Raw genomic sequence first — 24,471 nt, 5'->3', positions numbered from 1 at the left:
CTGCTGAAGACGCAACGCAACACAGCGCAGCACAACGCAAGCCTTCAACTTTGTGCAACACTGTACTAAATGTTAACAATGTGTTGTTGATTTTGTTAATGCCGCTGCCGCTGTGTTTGCTTGCTATTTTCTTGATATTTGCTTGCTTTTCCGCATATGTATCTTCTACTTCTTTGTTTTTATTGCATGCTATTTTTATAGCATCCTTTTTGAGCTCGGTATTTTTACTTTGGTATCAGACTTTACGCGCAACGCTACCAACTCTGGCAATACACTACTATATGCCGGCTTCCGAAGTGAACAACAATCGTCTACATACAACTGAGGTCAAATGTTTTCTATTTTACTTGCCTTCTTTCCTTCTTTATGCCATCGACTTTACGGCCTTCGATTATGCTCAGCGGCGCGCTCAACTCACTTCAGCGAAAGGAATGTTGCGTTATTGCGTATATTGCTGTTGTTGTTGCTGTTAGTGACACTGTAAAGAAAAAGGAAAATACGAAAAATTTTAGCGAAACTGTGAGCATAAAATCCAAGTCCAATCATAAAATGTGAAAGCTGAAAATCACAAATGACAACAGTTAGAATAGATAAAACGGATGTGTTAACGCCGGAAGAGTAGCAAAAACGATGGGGGTATGGGGGAAAGAAAGTGTGCTTTACGGCACACGTGTTTTTTCGAGAATTTTTTAAGAGCCGTTTTAATTAATAAATAAATAAAAATAAAGTACAGAATTAAATTTACTTAAACAATCAACGAATAATTTTGAAATATGTGATATCCTTTGATACCGTAGACGATCTCCAGGTGGAAATCCGAAAAAGTATCTGGCGGTGAGAAACATTTTTATGTTTAAATTATCTCAAACCCAAAAAAAAATACATATGTACATACATATATACATATATTTTAAATATTGAAGATCGAAGGTGAAATCGATATTTTGATTTTTGACAAAATGGAGGTTTCTCCAACAAAAATCCCTTTTTGTGAAAGAAATTACACCCCAGAGCGATTTAACAATTGAAATTATTATTAAAAAAAATCTGTTCTTTCGATCGTTACCTGACATCTAAGCCATATCTAAGAAGATTGTGTGAAAATTCAATACGATTGGTCCAATCGTTTCGGAGATTTTTTCCTCATCGAATATGAAGTGTTTCGAGAAAAACGCGTTTATAGTTTTGGGAGCCGATTACACTGAGTCCTCCTATTTTTCCAATCAAATTCAGTGGATATAATAATAATCAAATTTACATGACAATTTGCGAAGTATACAATCAGGCGCTTGAAGTATTTTAAAATTTTATAACCATTTTAAAATCACCAACGATTTCTCAAAGAGAGTTATATGTAAAGCAACAAATATTTAAAATTGAATTATTACTCAAAATACTACTCAAAGACTACACATTTCGAATAACCATCTTTACAAGCGAAAATCCAACAGAAACCAACGTCAAAGATATGAAGCCAAGCACTGCGAAAATACAAAAAAAACTTAAAACATTAAAGAGGAACTGCAGAAAATGAAAACAAAATAATCGTTCAGAGCAACTTTGACAAAAACAAAAGACGGCACAAAGCAAAACTTGAAAAACGACGCCAAGATTTTTTCCCTCCAAAAAACTTCCATGCCACGGCGGGTTGTTTTGCTGTTCCAAAGCCAAGGAGGCAAGGCAAATAACACAAGGCACATTTCCAGCATTGGGTCGTTGTACAAACGCCATAATGAAGTTAACCGGCGTCGTTGATAATGATAAAGCCAATGTTGTTTTTGTAGCTTTGTGCATGTGTGTGAAGCATAACATGATAATGACTGACTTTGGTGAGCATATTTTTAATACACCTCAAACATACAGACATACATATGTACATTTCTATGTGTGTTCGCATGGGCACTGCAGTTGTTGTAGGCAACCAGTTGAAGGGCTTGTTTAAAACAAGCGAATGCGAATATGAAAGGCATAACAGAATCACATATAAAAATAAAAAATGAATTAAATAAACATACACATACACATGTATACATACATATGTATATTGAGTGAATATAATAAACAATATTGCATGACAGCGAAAACTGAAGTGAATGACAGGGAAAAGGTAAAAAAAAAACACACGTGAACTCAACAGCAAAAACATTGCACACACATACATACAAACATATGTATATGCATATGTAAATAAATAAGCAGAAGTGAGCATAACGCCCAGTGACATCAAAGCCAGGGCGTGTGGGGGAAAATATACAACTGCAGTTGGAATACTAAGGTAAACAACAACATTAAATAATCATAAAAGGAGCATAAAAATTGTCGGAATAAACGGAATAAAGTTTCATTACTTAAAATTCGAACTTTACATAATATTCACAAGCAAAATTGTGTTATTGTAGATGCAATCAGGGTTGCAATGATTAAAGCAATAATTGAATTTAAGTTCAATTAATATTTTTTACTCCGAAAATCGTAATTCAAAATAAATTTAAAATTTCTATTCCCGAATAATGAATTTAAAAATGAAAAATTACATTTTTAATTCCATTGAGAAATAAAAAAAAATATTAAATAAGTAATTAAATTTACTTCGTCCTCCATTTTGGTCAAATTATTATTTTTTACTGTTTTTTGTCTTATTATAGCATTTTATTTTATTTATGTACATATATTTTTATCTTATTTATCAAAAATTAATTATAAAAATAATTAAAAGCCTTTTTATTTCATTTGTTTTTTAATAAAAATTAAATAAACAAAATTCAATTATAAATTTTTAATGCTAGAGAAATCGAAAATCCAAGGTTGCGAAGTAGTTTTCAGATTCGAAAATATAACAAACTCAAAAATGAGCCGCCATATTTCAAAATATATTTTTCTCAAACCAAAAATTAATTTAAACTACAAATTCCCACCATTTATCCAATTTTTAATAGAAACACTGTAGCGCCAACAACAACAAAAACAATCAGCAACGGCAAGGCGCCGCCACAGGTTTATTTACATTTTTGGCGGGGCATATACTACAAGCACAGCACCGCGTATACTTTGTGGGGCTCTCCACCCCACAGGTTGACTGGCACACACACACAACAAAAAAAAAGGCGAATTGATAATTATCTTTGCGCGCATGACGATCATCGCGCTTTTGCATTTTTTGTGGCTAATTTTCTGTGCGCGCACGCGTATTAATGATCAGCGATCAAAGACACCAAGTTCATGTCGTCGTCGAACGCGACGATGAGATGTGCAAACGACGCAACGAGTTTGGTGTATAGAAGGTGCTGATAGCGGTAGTGTTTGGTGCCGAAGCGCATGCCTGTGTGTATGTATGTGGGTGTGTTTGTGTGTTAGCAAAAGCACGCTTGGTAGACCACTCCACGCCATGGAATGTTGTCAAGAATTCTGAGAATTCTTGTGGGACGAAGACTTGGTTGGTTGGTCAGGTACAACCACATTTCTATGTGTATATGCGTGTACGTCTCTATACATGTGCTCCGATCCGACTTAATGCTCGCACAGAGATTGTCAAATGTATAGATACATGCTGCTTACCCTACATACATATATGGGTGTAAGCTTCACCAGCGGGGCAGAGGGCGGAAGGTATTCAGTTAGGTAGACGCAAACTTGGATATCGATAACAATCTGTCTGCTAGTATGAGTAATAAATAACTTGCGTAGTATACATTTAGGAGCCAGAAGCTCCGAATCGACTAGATGTCTTAGATGTATTGGCTAATCGAAGAAAGGAGTGGTAAAATTTTTTCAAAACTAGAAAATAAGGTAAGATGAGGTAAGGTCTCAACTCAACACATTTTGTTTACTGTTTCGGTTATAATGCATTTCATTGCTAGACATGTACGAAAAAACCTGCATATTTTTCAGAATTTACGTCCAGTAGAGGTTGTAAGAGATAACCCTACATTCATCAAATGAATCATTACTATTGGCGCGATGTGGCTTTATGAACATGACCTCGGAGCTGCCTAATAATGTAGCGAGCGACGCCTCAAAACTGAGCCGAAACCGAAACAACCAAAATTCCTGAAGACACTGTAGGTCATCACAATCCCATTCTGAGGAATCCTTCATTTTCATTCCAGCACCGGGATATTCTGATTTCTTCCACGTATAACTCCTTTTTAGTAATTTTTTTAGTACGATTTTTGAAGTATACATTCAGGAACTTGAATATTTCCTTAAAGGCAATCCAAAACCAGTCGTAGAACGGGTACATGGTAATTTGGATGTTCCCATGATTGTATTGACTCAGACCCTATTTTGTATTATAAAGCCTCAAGTATTAAAATACGTGTGAAATTGTATTATTTTTTTCAGTCCGGGTCAAATTTGATCATATAAAAATTTTATTGTACTTCGTATTTCACAACTCACTACACTTCGGAAGAGGCGTTGCGCGCACACGCTGTGCCGATTTAACGGTTTTCCGCATACTTTTCCATTAAGCCAAGCCAAATGATCGTGGTGTGCAGAAAAACGTGTTTCTTGTGGACACACATGCAATGACTGAGGAATTTTCGCAACATATTTTTGGTATTGACCATGGAACGGTAATTGATTGCATTGTGTGTATACACTTGTGAATACATACATATGTAAAGAACGTTGTACGTACACATTCCTCAACGAAAAACATCGTGTGGGAAAAATTCGAAACGAATGCTGACAATGGACAATAAGAGCACATTGAATCTGTTACTTTCCTCGGTTCTCAGAAATTTAGGTAGAAAGTAAATTGCCAAACCACAGGACATGTGTGAGTCATCCTTTGTAAGCGACAATTGTAACCTGTAACAATCCAAAGACAATAATATTCGAAGTTATTATAGAAACTGGCACGCCGTAACAAACTCTCGGATTATCGCAAGCAGTTCGATCTACCTGCTTTAATTCTGCACGTTTATAAACTGGTAACGGCTTACAATATTGGACCAGCAGTAGCTTCTTCTTTGCAAAAGTTGGCGGTTCTAAAATCAACTATTTTATATTTCTCGTTAGACATTTTTGCATACTTCTTCTTACTTAATACTATGTTGCAATAGCGCTAAAAATAGCAGCAAAAGTCGCACAACCAAAGGGGTGAAAAAATTGCAAAGAGTCATGCATGCAAAGCACAAAATCATGAAGCAACGCCGGCAACTACAAGCAAAGCGATTTGAGCGCTAGGAATATGCTGCACATGTGCAGAAGGGTCAACGACGTTTGCGCATTGACAGCATTATGCTATTTAGCGTGTGGCAGCATTGAAACATAAACTATAGTAAGCCAAGTGGAGTACTGGAAAATCAACTTCCCCCTTTTTGATGAGCGGCCACAAGCATGTTGCTTAATGATAATTATACCCACTATGGAGCGGCGGTATTAAGGTGCACAGTTTTAATAGTTTAATTTTTCATACTCGAATAACGCAATAAGAAGACCTTCTAAAAATATAACTAACTCGATATAAATAAAGTAGGGGAGCCCTGGCTGGCTAGACCGCCAGCGCGCTGTGTTAACCGCAAAAATGCCAGATGGAAAAAATGGAGACAAATGCAAAGTGCACGCGATATATTTAATGAGTAACTTATCAAGTCTGAAAAGGGGGAAAGAACAGCGAAATAGCATTAAAAATATATACCAAATTGCGGAACTGCAAAAGACGACTTCGAACTAACGCTGCAATTAAAAAGGTAGCAATAAAAATTATAATACGAAAATATGAAAAAAAAACGATAAAAGCGTCGTCCCATACCCAATTTTTATAGATCGCATAAGGTAAACGGACTCTGGTGGCGTATCAAAGCTAATTAACAGTGCCGAAGCGCAAACGAAGCATGCAAAAATTATTTAGTTTATGGTAATATAAATCCATTAATACCAGGCGGATCAGCAAGTCGTAAAACTATGCGCGTACGCTTGTATAAAAACACATAACTACAAGCATACATATGTATGTACATACGAGTGCCGTTTAGGCCTAGTATCAGATGAAGCGAATTTATGCACGCTTATGGCAAGCGGAAAAAGCACTGCAAAACACAAGTAAACAACTTTGGCATTCCAAGAAGTCTATTGCCTTTTTAAAGCAGCATCACCACCTCCAACAACACCAAATACAACAACAACCGCACCGGTAGGCATATACGACGTAAACAAGAAATAAGAAAAAGTGTAGTTGGAGCGCGGCAGCTGCAGCAGCGGTTGCAACAACTCAACAGCAATGCAACAACAACAACATAGTGTGTGTGTATGTGTCGCGCATAAAGGAATTCGTTCATGGAATCCATGAATTGTATAAATGCCCGCTCCAACTCCATACCAACGGCGCAGGAGCGCGATCAAAATAAGAAAATCGTACAACAAACCAGGAGATCAAGCACATCAAGCTGTGTTGTGTTGTTTGCAATCATTGCCGCGGCGAAGGCAATGACTGCAAGATCGCCCAGCGAACGCATGATTCCGATTAGTTCTACTATAAAGCATACTTTAACGCGCACAAATCTAAATGCCACACATGCATAAGCACAAGCGTACGCATACGATCGCACACACACACAGTCGTTTAAGCATACGCGATCTTCAGCACACAGCACTGCTTTCCTGTTATGATGATGCGCGTACGGTTAGTTGTGCCTATATGAAATGCGGTATGCAGCGCATTGCCCATTTTGAAGGCGGAGTTCACAGGCATTGCAAATAACACGCCATGAAATTCCTTCCCACGAGGACTACACTATGTTTGTCTGGCTCTGCCGCATAGGTAAGTTATGCCATCCATGCTATGCTATCCATACAAAGTCTTGATTAGTTCTTTTGTCTCTTTGGCTGTCTGTCTGTCTGATTTGGTATGCTACTTTTTTGCCATTGCGCTCTGTTTTTGTTACTTTTATAAATGACTTTGAAAAATGGGTTCAAGGAACGCTGAGGACTTAAGGCCTTTGAAGTAAGGAATTCTTTGAACTCGATGAAGGACAGCAGCAGCCGCAGACATCAACAATATATGCACATATGTGTATGTACATATGTACATATATGTAGTTGCATATGTTTGTATGCATGTATTCTCTTATTATTTGTTTTGGCGTTACCATGACTTTGTTTTCGAAGATGCGGCACAAATTGGCGCCAAAAGCGTACTGTGTTGCTGAATTGGTGAATTACAAAAAAAAACGTGTTGGAAATGTTTTCAAGGAATTACTGCTCAACTTTTTGTCATTGGTGTTTATATAAGGGATTCGATGCTCTTTTAGGAAAATTATGCGGTACTGCAACAACATATCGCGATATGCAATGTATAAGGAATATAAAAATAATAATATTAAAACAACAAAAAATTAAAAAAACGGGTTCGTAAATCAGCAGACTCTGCTCTTATAGAAAGTGTATATGTATTTCATAACATTTTTAATAAGTCTAGACTGGACAAAACTGACGCTGAGACTTTGCGTCAACACAACCTATGAGAAAAAAGTAGAACAAAACAATAAAAAAGGAACAAAGTGCAACAGCGTCAAGTCAAAGCCAAAATCACAAGGCAAAATTAACGATGTTAGGGCGTTGAACTAACCAACCCTTACTACAATTACAAAATATTAGCACAATTAACAAAATAAGAAATGATCGTCTCGAAAACGGAAGCAAGACATGCAAAAATACCAGACAATCGATCATCCACGAATAAGATAAAACTAGCATGTTGCTAAGACTCTGGCGGAGGCCTGGCGAAGGAAAGCCAGCTTTATTAATAAATTGGATTCGAAGTCAAGGCACACAGTCTGCGGGTGGGGCAAAGGCGTTATAGCCGTTCCCACAACAGTCGGGTCTAAGTAACTGGACCTGGATTTTTATCCAGCCAAGAACTGTTAACTCGACACCAATCATCGAAATTTCCTCAATATCACAGATGAATCGAATTTAGAAGAGACGGTAGAAGGTAGTCTTCTGTCTAGAGCTCTCCGTCCACCCTAGTTTCAGGCTACCAGACCACAAGTAGTGTATTTCAAGCGGAGGGGGCTGTCATCAATGCAGCAGTATATGTACTACTCCGCAGAGTTGTGCATTCACTTCGATACTGGCCTTGAGCTAGCTCACTGGGTGTTCACAGCTATTCAAGGAGTGACATGACATCTTTAGCATTAGCATCAAGCTTCTTACCTATTACACTTGTTGTGAAAGGCATCATTAGTTCAATTGCATCCAATTACAAACGAGTCGGTATTCCGCTGTCTCGTGAGCTCTATAGACCTCCCGTGAGCTGAGCAAGCACACGTCAACGGCCACAACTTGTACTGCTGGGAGATCCTTCTGGTTCAAAATGGGACGCCAGAGATTCTTTGCTTTACTTGCTCTGAGCAAAGTTCATCCCACCGTAATACTGGATGTTTGGACTGAATACTATCCAATAGACTCAGATGCAATGCGATAAATTGTTTTCTCAGACGCTTTTTGCCAAACCTATAGGTAGGCGGGCGGGATGGAATCATTTCGACTCTTTTTTTTTCTCTATTAGCCAGCATTCGTCAATAACTCGGTTGGCATACCTTCGACGAACCTGGGAAGTGGCTGGGATTAATATTAAGCTTAAAACACTTCCTCGATTTATGAGTGATCAATTTTAAGGAATTGTTTGGTATTACAAAGGATTAAAGTTCACTACTGTCCAAGTAAGATCATGCACTGACCGCCACTCAAAGTGGAGCCATTAACACCTTCATCGACTCCCTTTCAGTGAATGGCGTACTTGGAGTCAAACTACCACCCATTGCAGACGAAGACTTGAGTTGCCGAGAATCGAAAGTCACTCGTGCGCAGCTTCGTTCTGTATACTATAGCAGGTTAAACTCTTACTTACCTAGAATCGACCCTGACATATCAAACATACTACATACATATGTATGTCCAGCGTGCAACGAGTCCCCGCATAACACTAATCACTTCTTTACATGCCCTGCTAACACTACACATCTGACACCCCTCTCCCTATAGTCCTTACCATCCTAACGGGGATTAGGTACCCGTTACAACAGCAATAACAACTAAATCGATTCAGTTCGTTATATCTATAAATTAGATATATATAAATAGAAGGTTTGCGATGTTTCCTACTTGATATTACAAACTTAATAAACCATGTTCAGGGTATAAACGCCTTTAACTATCACAAGACATACTGTGAGCGTCAAAAATAAGTAAACAGCAATTCTATCAATATTAAAGTGTTTATTACAACGCCATCTTTAATACAATAATAATAGAATTCAAGGCCGATATTATAAGAGTTTAACTTAGTATTAATAATAAACGAAAACTAAACACAGCCGAAAATAATTCACTTAAACTAAAAATACTCTCGTTTTTTTGCGTCAGAAAAAAGTAAACAGAGTTATGTAAAGTTAAAATCTATGTATATAAACTAAACTAATATTCATTCTACTATTTTGTTTACTTTCCTTCCTCACTTACTCTTCTAGGCATGTATTCTGCAACATTTTTTGTAAATTCTGGGGTCATTTTGCTCCATTCTTCAATCAAAGCCTTATTTAGGTAGACCTTGCTTGAAATGTCCTTCTGCCTGATTTTTCGGTCAAGGGGCTCCCACAGATGCTCGATAGGATTAATGTCTGGGTCAATGCTTTGAGCAACGTTATTTTTTTTAAATGTTGAAATAATCCAATTTGGTAATCGTGGACTCAATAGAAACGAAATTCCCAACACCAGATACTGTCATACAGCCTCAGACCATTACCGATTTTCCACCGTGCTTTATTTTTGGAACGCCAAATTTTAGGAGGGTTTTTTTTCGATTCAAATATTTCGAATTTTTCGAGTTTTCCAGAAGTTTGTATACTTTTTCCAAATTCCAAGTTCATCTGTTGATTCGCCATTGATGTATAGGGCTTTTGGCATAGTACTCGTCCATGCAAACCGCTTCTGTGCAATGTTCTCCTTATTGTACTGGCACTTACTGGTTTACCCGATGTCTCCGCTATATCTTTTGATATTTGAACAGCGTTTAAAGCTGGATTTGTTTTTACTTCCTGTACTATTGATCGCACTTCAGTGTCAGTAAGGCGCTTTGATCGGCCTGGTCGTGACAAATTTTAAACAGTCTGATGTTTACCATGTTTACCAATATTTTTTTTTATTGTGCAATAGTGTCTTCCAACTATTTATCTGATTTCGCGCAAAGATTAACCTTTTTTATGCAAATCTAATATGATTTTTTAACCGTTTCAGTGGTTGTTCACTTACCCATTACAAATTTTGATATTTTAGCGACTTAACCTCAAAACAAACAATAATGATATAAAAAAATATGTTTTACTACACTCAGTCTCTTGAATAGTAACGATTTCCAAAGCATATTTGGCGCTTCCCCGAAATAAGTATTAAAAACAAACAACGGTTGTTGCCGGTTATTTTTAGTTTAAGTGTATTATTTTTGGCTGTTTAGTTTTCGTTTATTATTAATACTAAGTTAAACTCTTATAATAAGGGCCTTGAATTCTATAATAAAACTTTTACTAATGTATTAAAGATGGCGTTGTAATAAAAACTTTAATAATGATAGCACACACACACAGTATACCAAATATTAGAAACCGACGCCGAAACTTTTGATCTTTAATATAAATCAATTAGCGGAGCTCTCAACAATGACATTACGAATAAATCTAATCAACATGTTTTAATAACTTATGACACTTGTAGGCAGTACCAACCAACTACAAAAAAAAAAAATATCTTAAAATCACGTTAAAAACTCATTACAACGATGAAATCTAATTATAAAACCACTAAGAATGTATATTGAGAAATGCAAGTGAAAAATAAACTAAGAGGCGTTAAAAGAAACCCACAACCAATCAACTAAATGCGATACACAGTACAGGTCCACATAACGGTATATCGATACGAGTGTCGGTGTGGTCGTGTGCGAATGAAGTAATTTTAATGAAGCGCGCGTTGAGGTCGGTCGCTTTAATGCACTCGCAGCAAGTGACTGTCAACACCAAAGCACGCCAAAACAACAACAGCAGCCGAGCCTTTTAGCAGCTACAAATCAATTTTCAAAGTTCAAAGCGTAGGAGTCACCCACCGTACGACATTGCAACGCCTTCGCCACCGACGACCTCTCATCAACGACTACTCCCACAGGCAGCCACCCACTTTTCAGCCGCACTTTACGTGTCTCATAAACACACTCACACCCACAACCGCGTAGCAGACAAGGCGTTATGCTGCTGTAGACGAGCAAGCCAAAGACAGACAAACCGAGTAACGAACGACCGACCGACCGACCGACCGACCGACAGCACAGTAGGCTTTCAAACAAACAAACCAAGTTATACCCGTTATGTCAAGAACTGGGAGTGGTACCGTTGAGTAAATGATGTTGTTGTAAAACGTGTATAACTTTCGCATTATGGGTATACATAACATTTCGCATATACGAAGCAAAGCGGTCGTAGAGGAAGCGAATTTGAACGGAAGTTAAACGCGAGTGAACCACTCCCCGCGCACCAAAGAAACATTTAGTACCAACTAAACTAATTACAAAATAGAGCAGCTAAATTAAAACTATGAGTAACAGTAAATGGTGACTGGTGAATTGAAAGTTCTCGCAACACAGCAACCAAAAGCTAACCCTTCATCACGCCAACGGAGACCTAGGAATATAAATAAATTCCCATATTGTCATATAATGAAAGCTTTATAAGGGCAATTTGGGTGTAGCTGGCTGTTGGGGCCCTCGCTCATTGCTTCTTTATTCACTTTCACATAGCGGATTCCATACAGACACATGCGTAGAGATCTGTAGTAACTGGGAAGGGGTCACTGGCGTGCACGCACCACCGAACACCGAGATCAATTTAAGCAACATAAAATCAAAAAGGGAGTGGTGTGACGGTGTGAGGGTATGACAGTGATGATGATGATGATGATGAGAGAGTGGAAAATTGATTTCCACACAGCAAAGGGCAGGCAGGTTGCGCTGCTACCGCTTGTCTGTAATAATTCTGAAAGCTGTGACAGCAACAACTGTCAAAATAGCAGCAACGAAAAAACGACGTAAGCTTGTACATAAGTAGTAACATAGCGCAGGGAAACTTTTCTTAATACTCGCATGAGCATTTTAAAAGCAACACAAGCAACATTTTACACATGGACAGACAACGCATAGCTGACATGACATTGCAAGTGTAAGCTGGAATTGTGTGAAGAAAATAAGCAAGTGTCATCGTGTCGTCGTCGTAGCTATCGTCAACTTGCTCAACGCGTATGCGCTGCGGTTTGTTGTTGTTAGTGACAATGACAAATATTAAATAGTATTACATTTATCAACAACAAAAGCAACAAAGTTGAAGAAAGCTTTTGTTACAAATAATCATACAAGCAAAACCATGCTTAACACATCTTTCACATCATCGCCGTCATCAGCGCAACTTTAATACTCACAAGTATTATACATATGTACATATGTTCAAAAGTAAATGTATGTATGTATATGTGTGACTGACATTCGAGCCATTGCAGCATGGCCGTATTGGCATGCCAAAGTAGCAGGGCAAATAAGAGCATTACTTCACACATGTTCTTGCGTGCGTATGTGTGTGTGAGTGGATGGTATCCACTGTTCAGAAAAATCCAATATATGGTGGCATCTACGCGCTACCCTCACCACCGCTACTGCTGACTTAACATTCAAATAAGTTCAACAACCCATTTTAAAATCGATCACATGAACATGGTGTGAAATCTTTTCGGGGGCGGGGGCATGTATGGTGTCAGAAATCAGAAATTGTTCAGCAGTTATTTATATGTACACAGCTAGTTATACGACTGCTAATAGAATAGGCAATACTTGAGATTCTCAATTTCGACTTGTCACAAATCATAATACTTCCAGTATCATTTTAGTATTTCTTTCAGTGTTAGAAAAGCTTCTGTATTATTATGGGAGTCACCCAGTGTGACATTATTTTTTTCATGTTTCGATAGTTTATAGTTTTAAAAATAACATACTCAATTTTTAAACCGACAGTTTTCAGATAGTAGCCTTTTTTAGGCTTTTACTAGATGAGGGCACATAAGGGGTTACATGGCTTTCATGGCTTCAAAAAAGCTTGTTTTTATTAACTCATTTAATTCTAAAACATATATAGAATACTATCTTAAATTCTCAACTTTAATAATAGTTTTGGAGAGACAGCCTTGAAAGCTTGCTCTTTTTACTTCGTGTGATCCTGTAAGAAGTTCTGCTGACAACATGGAGTTCTGAATATTTACTTTAAAAAATTTCACAAAATATTTTTATAATATGTATGTACATATATTTGGAATAGTAAAAAGTTTGTATAAAATATTTCGTTTTATGTGTGAATAAAAATTATAGAAATAGGCCATGTTTTACTCAACGAAACCCAAGTAACTTGATAAGAAGAGTGTGGTTGCCGATTTTTCATTCGAGTTAAAACCAATATAAATGTTTGTGCTCGCCAATATGATCTTAATATGTTTCCATTTTCTATGTATAACTTTCTATTATCAAGTAATAAACCTAAAACAAAAAAAAAAAACACAAAAACAAGTTTAATGAATTATCCGCCGAATTGAAAAAAAGAAAAACGCGAATTCGAAAGTTAAGAACTGTCGCAAGACTTTTTACCCTCCTTCGTCCGTAGCATCATCAATAAAGCAGACAAATTGACATTGTTACTAAATTTAATTATTGCGACAGTTGTTGACAGTGAAATTAATAAAGCCAAGGAAGAATAGAGAAAAGCATCGCTAACGGAACGTGACTGTTAAACGCTGTCAAACGAAATTAAAAACTTAAGTTTGACGAAAGAAAATGGAAAAAAACGACATCTCACTACTGAGGATACTTTCATATACTTCAATACATATGTATGTACATATGTATATACAAATAAAGATATATTCAGAAAGATAATCGAAAATACAAGAGTGTCTCAGTTGTTTCATTTATAGTATGTCTGCAAGACACGCTCATTTATTCGGGAGTTTTTTCAAACTTTAATGATACTTCATTCAGTTTGAGAGAACTTGGAAGTTTTTGTTGGCTCAATGCAAGTCCTTAGCTGATTTCTTATTTTTGTAACGTATTTTAAGTCCACGTTCCCACAATAGTCGGGTCTGTGGGCAATATCAGGCACCATCAAAAATACAGAAAATTAGTCGATATATTTTTACCACAATCAATTTTCTGTTTCCAATGGAATAACTGTTACAGAATCGTTCAAAATGTTGCAGAATTGTTTCGGAGAGTCTCCTTTATCACGAACACAAAAATATATGAATGGCAAAAAGCATTCAATGAAGGTCGTAAAGTCATCGAAAACTTGCTTTTGAGCCACCCACCTCTGTTAATGACGGAAATATCGAGAAAGTTAGACAAACAGTACTTGAAATTCAGAGTATTGGCATCAGGGAGATAGTACAGAATATCAACATTTCTTATGGATCGACTTAAGACATTTTGGTTAATGTTTTGGATATGAAGCGTGTGAATTCTAGTACCCTATCAAAAGAAAAAACGTCGTCGAGAAGTGGCGATAGAAATCATTTATATCATTTAGTGACAAAACTGTCCAAAAATCTACCGAAAGACGCATCCCAGCCGAGGCTTATAAGAAGTGAAATTGGAAAATTGGTTGAAGCATTGGTATGCTTGTATTGGCCCAGAAGCTTATTTTAAAAGCCCTAATAAAGATTTGTTTTAGAAGTCGTGAAAATATAGTTTGTTTTTGGCAGTCCAAGTCAAATTTAACCTCCAAGTCCAAAGCTGCGTTTCCACGGTAGTAACTGAAACTGACTAATATTTTACCAAGTTAACCACCATCAACTCCATGGGCACCTAAAACTTTTCAACGCCTCTTTAAGAAACTCAAGACGTATTCTAATTCGAAGCTTAAAATATAGTAAGTTATCAAAAAATATCAAAGTTTCCTTCTTTTGTGTTATAGATCTAAGTAAAGTCAATGCTGTTTCTTTAATTACACGCATGCACGCACGCTTGTATGCATACATACATTCATTTGTATGTATTTTTATGTATGCAACTGTACAGCAAATTAAATCAAAACAAAAGCAAAAAAGCAGGAAGAATATGTATAGAAAAGATGCACAACGGAAAAGGCAAACACCTTAAAATAGGCAATGGCAATGTTGTTGTTATTTTTGTTATTATTATTATTGACATTTGGATGCAATGGCATATCCAATGAGAAAAAATTTTAGAAATGCAATAAAAACAAATGCACAAATGCAAAGAGCGAAAGCAGATGGTAAACGAATAGGTTTGTAAAAGAGAAAATAATTTCGAAAAGGCAGCACAGCCGCAACACAGAGCAATGGAGTGTGCAGGAGAGAGATGGAGAGAACAGGCGAAAATATCAACAAAGATGTCAACAACATTTCAGATGCCGGCTGCAACGAACACCGGAGAAAACAGATGCAACGCAGCTCTCGAGCTCGACGACTGCAACAAATAAACTGGCACAACGCTGCAGCTTTGTTTTTCTTGATATATGCACAACATCATCATCGTCATCATCTTCATCATCACCATCTACGTAGTACATATGTACGGTTTATGTATGTAGTATACCAGATGCCACCAGTTAAGCTGGTTGCACCATTGTTTGTTTCGATGCTCGGCTGGTCGTCGCTCGGTTTGTTGACGTCGATTGGCCTGGCTGCGCTATTGGAATTGCCTCGCTAGCTCGCTTGCTGTTTGTTGAATGCATTGGCTGGGAATGCAGCATATTTTCGAAATGAAAAACAACATGGTTCTACGTACAGTACCCAACACAAAATAAAGCGACAGAAACAGCTAAGCAAAACAAAACTCAATAGAGTATATGTATGTATATGCATGGCACACAGACGCCATTTAAAAATGCAAACATAAATACATATTTATTAAAGTGATTAGTATTAAAAAAGGTCAGTATATATATTTATATACATATTTACATATCTACGTATATTTGTAAAAGCACTAAAATGTAAATTCATATTTTTAATTATTTCGATATTTTCATGAGCACGTGCAACGTTTAAACCGACAGATGCAACAAAGTTGTACTGCACAGTTATAACGGGCAATAGATATTCTTCCTTTTTGACAATAAAAGCTACAAAGTAGCAACACTTCCAGCATCTGGAGGAAACCATTAAAACGTGTGGGAGGGCTCTAAATATAAACAGGGAATATAATTCAGATGCACTGCAACAACAAAATGTAGCTTTGCAATAAAATAAAAAAAAATTATTATTTCCACATTTCGGTGAAATTATATTCACTTTTTCGATGTGTAAGAAGACACATTTTAAGTTTGATGCATTTTAGAATGTAGAATGGGAATCTGGAGAAAGGAAATATATTGTAGAAGAGCTTCAAGAATTATGGAACTTAGAATAGAAGCTTAGAGAAATAGAATATGTTCTACAAGTTACATTACAAGTAAATTGTGTTGAAACGTTGATGTGGGAATGTAATTGCCAAAAACTTCGATGGAACCCAACTTTTACAATTCCGAAAAATCCTTTCTTTTAGACAGTTAGTTGAGGTCCTTAATAGTTTTAACAATTCTCAAAAAACAAAAGATGATTTGACATTATCTTGCGTTTGGAATATGCTTTCCACTTCAGTAAGAAATATTTCTTCCATATTTTATCCTTTTAATCAGTCAAACCTTTGAAGAAGAAAAGTGTTGCATATTAATTTCAAACTCTCTACTGCGGCCTGTTAAATGCGTGCAGTCCTATTGGTGGCTTTTACATCTGTATATATGACACCTGTCAAAACATCTGTCTACTCAAATACCTAAAAAATATAGGTAAACTTTTTATATCTTTAACCCAAAAAAAAAGTTAGCTACATCCTCAAATTATTCGGCCAGCGTCGCATACGAACTATATACACTGCGCTGACAGATGCAGAGCAGACATGCGCTAAATAAATATAATGGCGCTGCTGCCACCAATATTAGCGTCTACGTCAACCGCTGCCACAACAACTTCCAAAGCAGGCAACAGACGGAAGACAGCAATGAAGACGAACAAATTTAAATTGCAAGAAAAATTCCATTTGAACGACCTTTCCATTACTTTGTGCCCACAAGCAGTCATGCCAGCCATACATAGCCATATATGTATGTACATACACATGATGTGCATATGTACATATCCATGGATGTGTGTGTAGTAGTAAGATTCGAGTAGTATTTCCTGTGCGTTTTCTTTTCAGTTTGAATACTTTTTATATGCACCTTCACACGCTCTTTGCGCCCTGTCTCGATTTTATTGTGACGAAGACCAGGCCAATCGGTCGTTGCTTGGTTGGTAGGGAGGTCGGCGAACTAATTTTAAATTAACGAATACAAGAAAAAATAGTAGTGAAAATAAGAACGAACTTGAGTGGAACATATACAACACGCTCATTCGCTTCGTCGTCATCGTCGTCGTTGCCGTCGTCTGTTCGTTAGTTTTACTATAACTTTGTTTCTGCTCATCTGTGTACTCTATTTAGCGCTTAATTTCCCCCAGAAACCAGTACTGAATGAAATTTGTTATTCGTACGTCGACGCATTTCGTACGCCAACGAGATATTTCAACCACTACACACGGTCTCAGTGTGCGCGACAACACACACCTTTGTACACGCACACACGTATCTACAGTGCTATTTTGCCCGCGCAGATACGCTAATAAAGATACAAAATAAATCATTCCCCTCATACAACTAAGAGAGTGAGTTGAGAGAAATTTTAAATTAACGAACTGAAAAGAGAATGGAATTGGAACTCTTATTAGGTTCCAAGCAACATTGCGTTGCCAACTCTAGGCACAATAAATTGCTTGCCTTATTACCTTATGGTTAGCCATCACTGTGGGCTTAACTATATTTTAATTGCAAAGTTGTGTCGATATCGTAATAGAAAGTGTTTTAACTCTTATTTGCCAATATTCTAACCAATAAGGACAGAATCAGCTGCCGATTACGAATAGGTTGTAAATCACACAAAATCATGAAAATGTAAACAAGAAATTGTCACATGTAAACTGAAAAATATTTTCGTTAGGAACAAACTGGCTCTAAAGCGTCTTTGTATTCAAATAAACAAAGATATATACATACCAAAAAAAACATACTGAATTTGTCAAAATATAATATATATATTTCAAGCGAAAAATCCAACAGTTGATCAATTGTCAACTTAAAAATAATAATTTGCAATCTAAAATAGCAGACATTGGCAACGCGAATCCTCATTAAATCCAATTCACTTTAAAATGTGTTTCTTCTCTTACGCTTTGCAAAAATCTCTTCTATTCGCGACTTATTTATTCGTTTGCTCGTTCTCCACATGCGCATACATATGACAAGCATGTGTTTTGCCACTGTTGGCATTCTTTTAGAGAAACGTAAAAATGCAGCAATACAGAAAAGCCAACAACCGCTGCTGCCGCTGCGAAGCGACTTTTTGCTTTTTACGCTGTGACCGACCAATCAACCGAAAGGCCAACAAAACGGCAAAACAGCACAGTCGACGAACGAAATAAACGAAGGCGTAATACATAATGAGCAGAGCAAACTCAGCGCCAGCTAAATAAGAGGAACAAACAACAAAAACTATATCACATACCAAAGTGCAGGAAAAAGAACGTAGCAAAATGAAATGCACATACACATATAAAGCTAATAACATTAGCAGAGGCGTTACATCTATATACGTAAGGGGATCGAAGGGGTCCGGTTGTATAGCTCTGTTTCGTGATCAATCTAATTAAAGTGGACTGCATTGAAGAAGAACAGTACATATTAGATATAAAGTGTATGTTAAATAATAATAACAAATGTTTTGAGGCTACAGGTGAAAAATAGATACGATATACACACTAAGCAATAGGTATTTATATCTACACTATAGATTGTACAGAGGCAGCTGTAAACAAATAAAGTACAAACCAAACACAAAATGAATTAATTAAACAAAGTAAGAAGGCAGCATGGGTGAGTTAGGTGTTGCATTCACGACTGTTTAGTATTTGCTGATCTAAATTTTCAGATTTAAAACAAAGACCTCAAATTATAAACAAATAATCGTTGAGTGTGATGAAGCAAATCAAGGAGACTGTGCGAAAATATAGCAATAATTCAAACTGGTTTTAATTGTTTAAATTTTGAAAAAAGAAAAACTTTCCTGGAAAAGCTTTTAACTTACAATTCAAGTTACCTCCATTTTTAACACGAATATGAAGATGAAATCAAAGGCTAAATTTGTATTTTCTTTGCTTTTAATACATACATAATTTAAACACTACAAAAGTTAGGTTTTTGTTTAAGGCGCCTAACTACTTCGTGGGAACGTATTGCATCTTCCTTTCGCATATAACCATAACCGCCTATCACATCGTGAAATTCAACTAAAAGCCACTGAAAACCCGCAAATGAGAATAGAGTTTCAATTTTTTTCAGTCTTTCCTTCCTTGAGGCGCTTGCGTTCGCACTTTCTTTTCATTAGGGTGGCATTTGATATAATATACAAAGAGTATGAAGCACACAAATGGCAAGTAGTATACACAAATGTATATTTTGCATGTACAGATGTTAGTTCTTGACAGTACGACGAGCATTTTCCGCAAAGCCAAATAAAGCGTTAATGCCGCTGTACATATTTACGGCAAGTGAAGAAAAGTATTACATTGTAAGCCATGATTGCACAAGATATACGACACTTACAGATATACTTATAATTACTCATAGGAAGGTGTCAAAATATAGAGTACACTAGTAAGGAGCGGCAAAAACGTATGGAAAAGTTAACTTACGTTTTCTTGCTAGATGCTGAAAGCACGACGTGAACTACTGCTGCTTTGGCTAAGTCGATTCGTACCTTTTTACTGTCTTGACACAAGTTTTCTTTAAGCATTTAATTGTGAATAGAAAGATTTTCAACGACCTTGGTAATTCTTTTGAGATATATTACAATGAAATTTTGTAATGTCCAATTTGTAAATGGAGTAAAAGCGCACGCACTTCCTTTTGCTTTCTGATGTTAGTTTCTGAATATCGCGCACTGTTGGTATATACACATAATAAATTGCGTAGCGAATTTTTTCGTTCCGTGTTCTGTTATTACTTCAAATTTTTGGAATTGAATTTTCACAGCACAAGTAGTTTATCTATATCTTTTTGGTATATGTGTTTCGCTTGCTTTACACTTGCAATTTTATGTATATTAATATTTATTTTACCGATATTCTTCACATATCTTAATCTTGATTTTTTCTGTATAAAATAAATTTCAGTATCTGTATTTTGATATACACCTTCCAACTTTTTCGCTGCGCTTATTTACTGTCGCTGTCGCTGTCGTTGTGACTGACTGTGGCAATCAGCCAATATTTCTACCAACTAGCAATGAAGTTGAATTTTTTGAATTTCCTCTCCACTAATGAAGCGATTGGCCAAGAGCAGCAGCAACAAACACGTCCAACCTAAATGAATGTTCGAACCAAACAACTAGCGAGCGTCGTAAAAAACTGAACGGAGCCGGAGCCGTAGCCGTAGCCGTTGAAGACAAAAGACCGAAGCCGGCAGCACAGTCAGCAAATCCGCTGAGACAGTTTCTCTTTGGTTTGCTGATGAGAAACCATTTGAAATCTGATGGGGAAAAAGGTGAACGAACAAAAGAGAGGAGAAGAAATATGTAAACATAACAGACTTGAAAGTATATGTGTGATGTTTGATGCCACTAATTTTGTTCGAACAGCTTTTATATGTAGGTATTAATTGCGAATGCGAATATTGTTTGGTTTGTGAGTTCGGATCCGGATGATTGTGTCTAATTAAACAGTCAATGGAGGAAATATCTGGTAAAACTTTCTCATTTGAAAAGTACGCCAAATTTATTCTTGAGCTAATAATACCAAAAAATAATTACAATTGAAATATTTTAATCTTGAGGAGTATTTTAGAATGTATCCGAAGTATTTACAACTAAAAACACTCCTCGGCTGCATCCTATAAGACTAGCACTAAAACCACTACTATGTCCATTTGGAAAACTGAAATACCTGTCGGCAACCTTAGGAAAAATTAAACCAATATGCGAACGGTTTCAAGCAGCCTTATGTGTATATCGTATACAGGTTTTAACTTCAATTAATATACTAAGGTTATTAATATAAGACCTTAATCAGACATTCAACTAGTCTAACTCTTAAGCAAATTGGCGTGAATTTCACCAAATAAAAGCGAACACGATTAAACATATTATATATTTTGTATGGTCAGGCCATGGTCTTATGTATAATGGAGTCCAATTATCTTGTATAAAGTCCGTAGTCAATATAAAATTGCTTGAATCGAGTCGGTCGTCCATTTCATTGCTCAAAGCCTAATTTTCATTTCATCAATTAAAAACGCTCACTATTACAGGCATGAGAGATAGTTTCCGTAAAGGCAATAAGTAAGAGGAAATCAAAAGAGACTTGCATATATAAATTCACGATCTATTTAGCATGCAGCCTTGGAGGAGTTGGCGGGCGGGAGGATCAACAAGCATCGGTTGCATAGGCTGCAGAAATGAATGAATGAATTAAAATTACTGTATTATCTCACAGTCAATGTGCAAACGTGTGTGTGTATATGTGGGTGGTGGCAGTATACAAGCTCCCGCCTAAGATGCACTATCCAGTAGCGAGGCAGCGGGGAGGCGTCAATGCATCCTCATATGTAAATAATGATGCAGTTGTGTTGGAATCGCATATGTATTGTTAGCGAATGCTTATAAACGAGTCGTTGAATGCGTAAATATTTAGCATTTTTTCTCTCAAACTGTTGGGTGCTCGAATGAAAAGAACCGAGATGCTGTGTCAGGGCACAGCGTCTGTCTGCATTTTTTACTGATAAACGGAAGTGACACTTATGGGTGGTTCTCTCGCTAACGCCACTACAATCTTCGTCACTATAGCCAACAAGTTAATGTAAAGCATTTCGATTTGTTATTTAGGGCGCGTCAGAGGTGAATTTACAAGTATGTCCACGGAAAACGAATGTACTTCCTGTCACAGTTTATTTGCAGACAGCCCTACCTACCGGGTATTTTAATGAAAAGCAAATTTAAGTACATATATTAAGTATTTTTCAAACATAACGAGGTTTTGTATTGCCTATTCCAGTTCTTATATTTTTTAATTAAGAGTTTTATTTTAATTTTTGAATTACAAAATGCAAGGAACTTCTTATAAAGTTAAAATATTCAACAAGATAACATCGCAAATTACTTACCGATTTTCATAATCAATTCCTTTTGAGAATAGTTCTCTTTTAAAGCAGCAACAACGCACTCAAGTACTGCTCCAGCACAGCTTGGGCCAAAACAGCTCCATTTTCTACAGCCAATGAGTATGCGGTATCACCATTCTCATTGGTTGCCGTCATATCCGGATCTTTGGCTAACAATTCGTTGCAGGTGTGTGGGTGATTTCCAGCAGCGGCATACATTAACGCCGTATTGCCAACAATATCCATATGTGTAGGGCGAGCACCACGTTCCAGCAACAAACGCACCACCTCATTATGACCACCACAGGCTGCAAGCAAAAGTGGTGTTACCATTTCAGGTGCTTCGGCATTCACATCAGCACCAGAATCAACAAGTAAACGTACTGCAGCTAGCTGACCATAGTATGATGCCCAATGTAGGGCAGTAAACCCAGTAGCATCTTTGAAATCAATATTGCGAGCATTACGCTCGAATTCTATACGCACTTGATCATCGGTGATCTCACCCTGACCGGCACGTTCGTGGAATGATAATGCTACTTCCACTGGGCAAAAGGTTGCTTCAGTATTGCCGCGCTGCAAGTTTGTTAGCACAGTGGCATGTGGCCGATATGGAAGAAACGCACTTTTGCGTTTTGATGCTCCACCACTAACTCCACCGGCGCTGGAATGCAATGAGGTGGGTGTAGATAACGGTGTGTTTGGATTTGGTGAAGGTGTGTCCGCATTTAGTTGTATATGCCATTTCGATCTATAACATAAAAATATTTAAGAATTTTTTCAAACTTTCTATATAATCTGAATTTAATAGCCCTGACATCTTATTCAAATGCTCAGTACATATTTCGAGGGGAATGAGTTTACAATTTTTTACAAAAGAAAAAACATTTAAAGATAAAATTATGCAAATAAATAATTTTAAATAAAAGAAGGAAGGACAGAGAATATTAATTTCCTCGAAGTTATGTTATTGAATATTAAATACGAATAGTTGGCAACACTTCGTAACATAATTTTTTACATAATGGTACGTATTCGCCAACATTTGCGGAACAATGCTCATTAACGCCGACGCTTTCTCATTAAAATTAAGTCATGACATAAAATAAATATATGTATAAACAAACACCATGTGTTACCTTTGCGCCTTATTAATTCATCTTATAATTTTTGGTTAGAAAACGCATTTAAAGAATTTTTGCCTCTGCTGTCGGCGGCAAAATTTTATTTTGTTGTGAGAGCACCGAACGTTCTCTTTAGATCAAACAAACCCCTTATACGGTGAGGAATACAATTTCCCCAACTTACAACTTACCGGCTTTGTTCGTCATCAGAGTTCGAATTAGTCGCAGGCGAATTGGCCGCTGAAGACATGTTCAAGTGTAGGTCTGTACTGTTTCGATTCCCCGCTGTGTTGGTATTTTTTGGATTTTCCGTCTTTTTCACACTCCTGCACACAAAAGCGCCGACAATTCGAAATAGCCAGACGGACTGGGCTATCTTTTCGAACTTAAATGTGAATGAACTGCAAAGAATGGGAAACAATCAGATGAAAAATACAAACTGGAAGCACTATGAAACAAGAAAAACAAACACATAAAGGAAATGCAGGAAAAGAACGGAAGATGAGCAAAATAGCTTTAAAAGGGAGAATGTGATGTCTTTCAAGTACGTCAACTGCGTACTGCGCGCCATTTTTCGCACTTTAGCCCACAATTCACCCAAAAAAATTATGTATGACCATATAAACTTTTCGATAGAACTTTGTACAATGCATGTGAACTAACAAAAAGTATTAACACATTTATATCATAACATATATGGTAACATTTGTAGTAGCTATAAGTAAAGCCATTGTAGCAAGCGAAAAATCCGAACACGATGCCATGGATGAACACTCCCCGCCCATAACCGGCATCAAACACAAAAACGCAGTTTGTAAAAACACTTTATTCTAATACAAACGAATGCAGTACACAATGGATACCTTTTGCTCATAGGTTGACAATTTCTAAAGTTTTGTAATTTCACTTATTTGTAGTGTATACTCACCAGAATTTAATTGAGAAATCTGTAGTATTCGCCGACGTAGCTGTTGTCTGAGCGCACGGAAGAGAAAATGTGCAGAGGCAAATTGGAAA

General features: G+C 36.8%; 1 protein-coding gene across 2 annotated transcripts; it reads right to left on the bottom strand.

Annotated features, from left to right (window-relative positions):
* Positions 1-347: 347 nt before the first annotated feature.
* On the bottom strand, positions 348-24,471 carry LOC126753511 (DNA-binding protein RFXANK). Of its 2 annotated transcripts, XM_050465015.1 has the most exons (4): positions 24,383-24,471; positions 23,646-23,855; positions 22,334-23,081; positions 348-478 (listed from the first exon to the last, which is right to left on the bottom strand). In XM_050465015.1, exons 2-3 carry the CDS (start codon positions 23,702-23,704, stop codon positions 22,373-22,375), a joined length of 768 nt encoding a protein of 255 aa, XP_050320972.1. In that variant the 5' UTR covers positions 23,705-23,855; positions 24,383-24,471; the 3' UTR covers positions 348-478; positions 22,334-22,372. The 2 variants fall into 2 exon arrangements, 1 of the variants encoding a protein (XP_050320972.1); XR_007666164.1 differs by lacking the exons at positions 22,334-23,081; positions 23,646-23,855; positions 24,383-24,471 and adding an exon at positions 19,870-20,816.

Source organism: Bactrocera neohumeralis, chromosome 3 (genome assembly GCF_024586455.1).
Source record: "Bactrocera neohumeralis isolate Rockhampton chromosome 3, APGP_CSIRO_Bneo_wtdbg2-racon-allhic-juicebox.fasta_v2, whole genome shotgun sequence".
Lineage (NCBI taxonomy): Eukaryota > Metazoa > Arthropoda > Insecta > Diptera > Tephritidae > Bactrocera > Bactrocera neohumeralis.
Note: the sequence above shows the minus strand (reverse complement) of the source record. Positions and strands in the feature narration are given on the sequence as shown.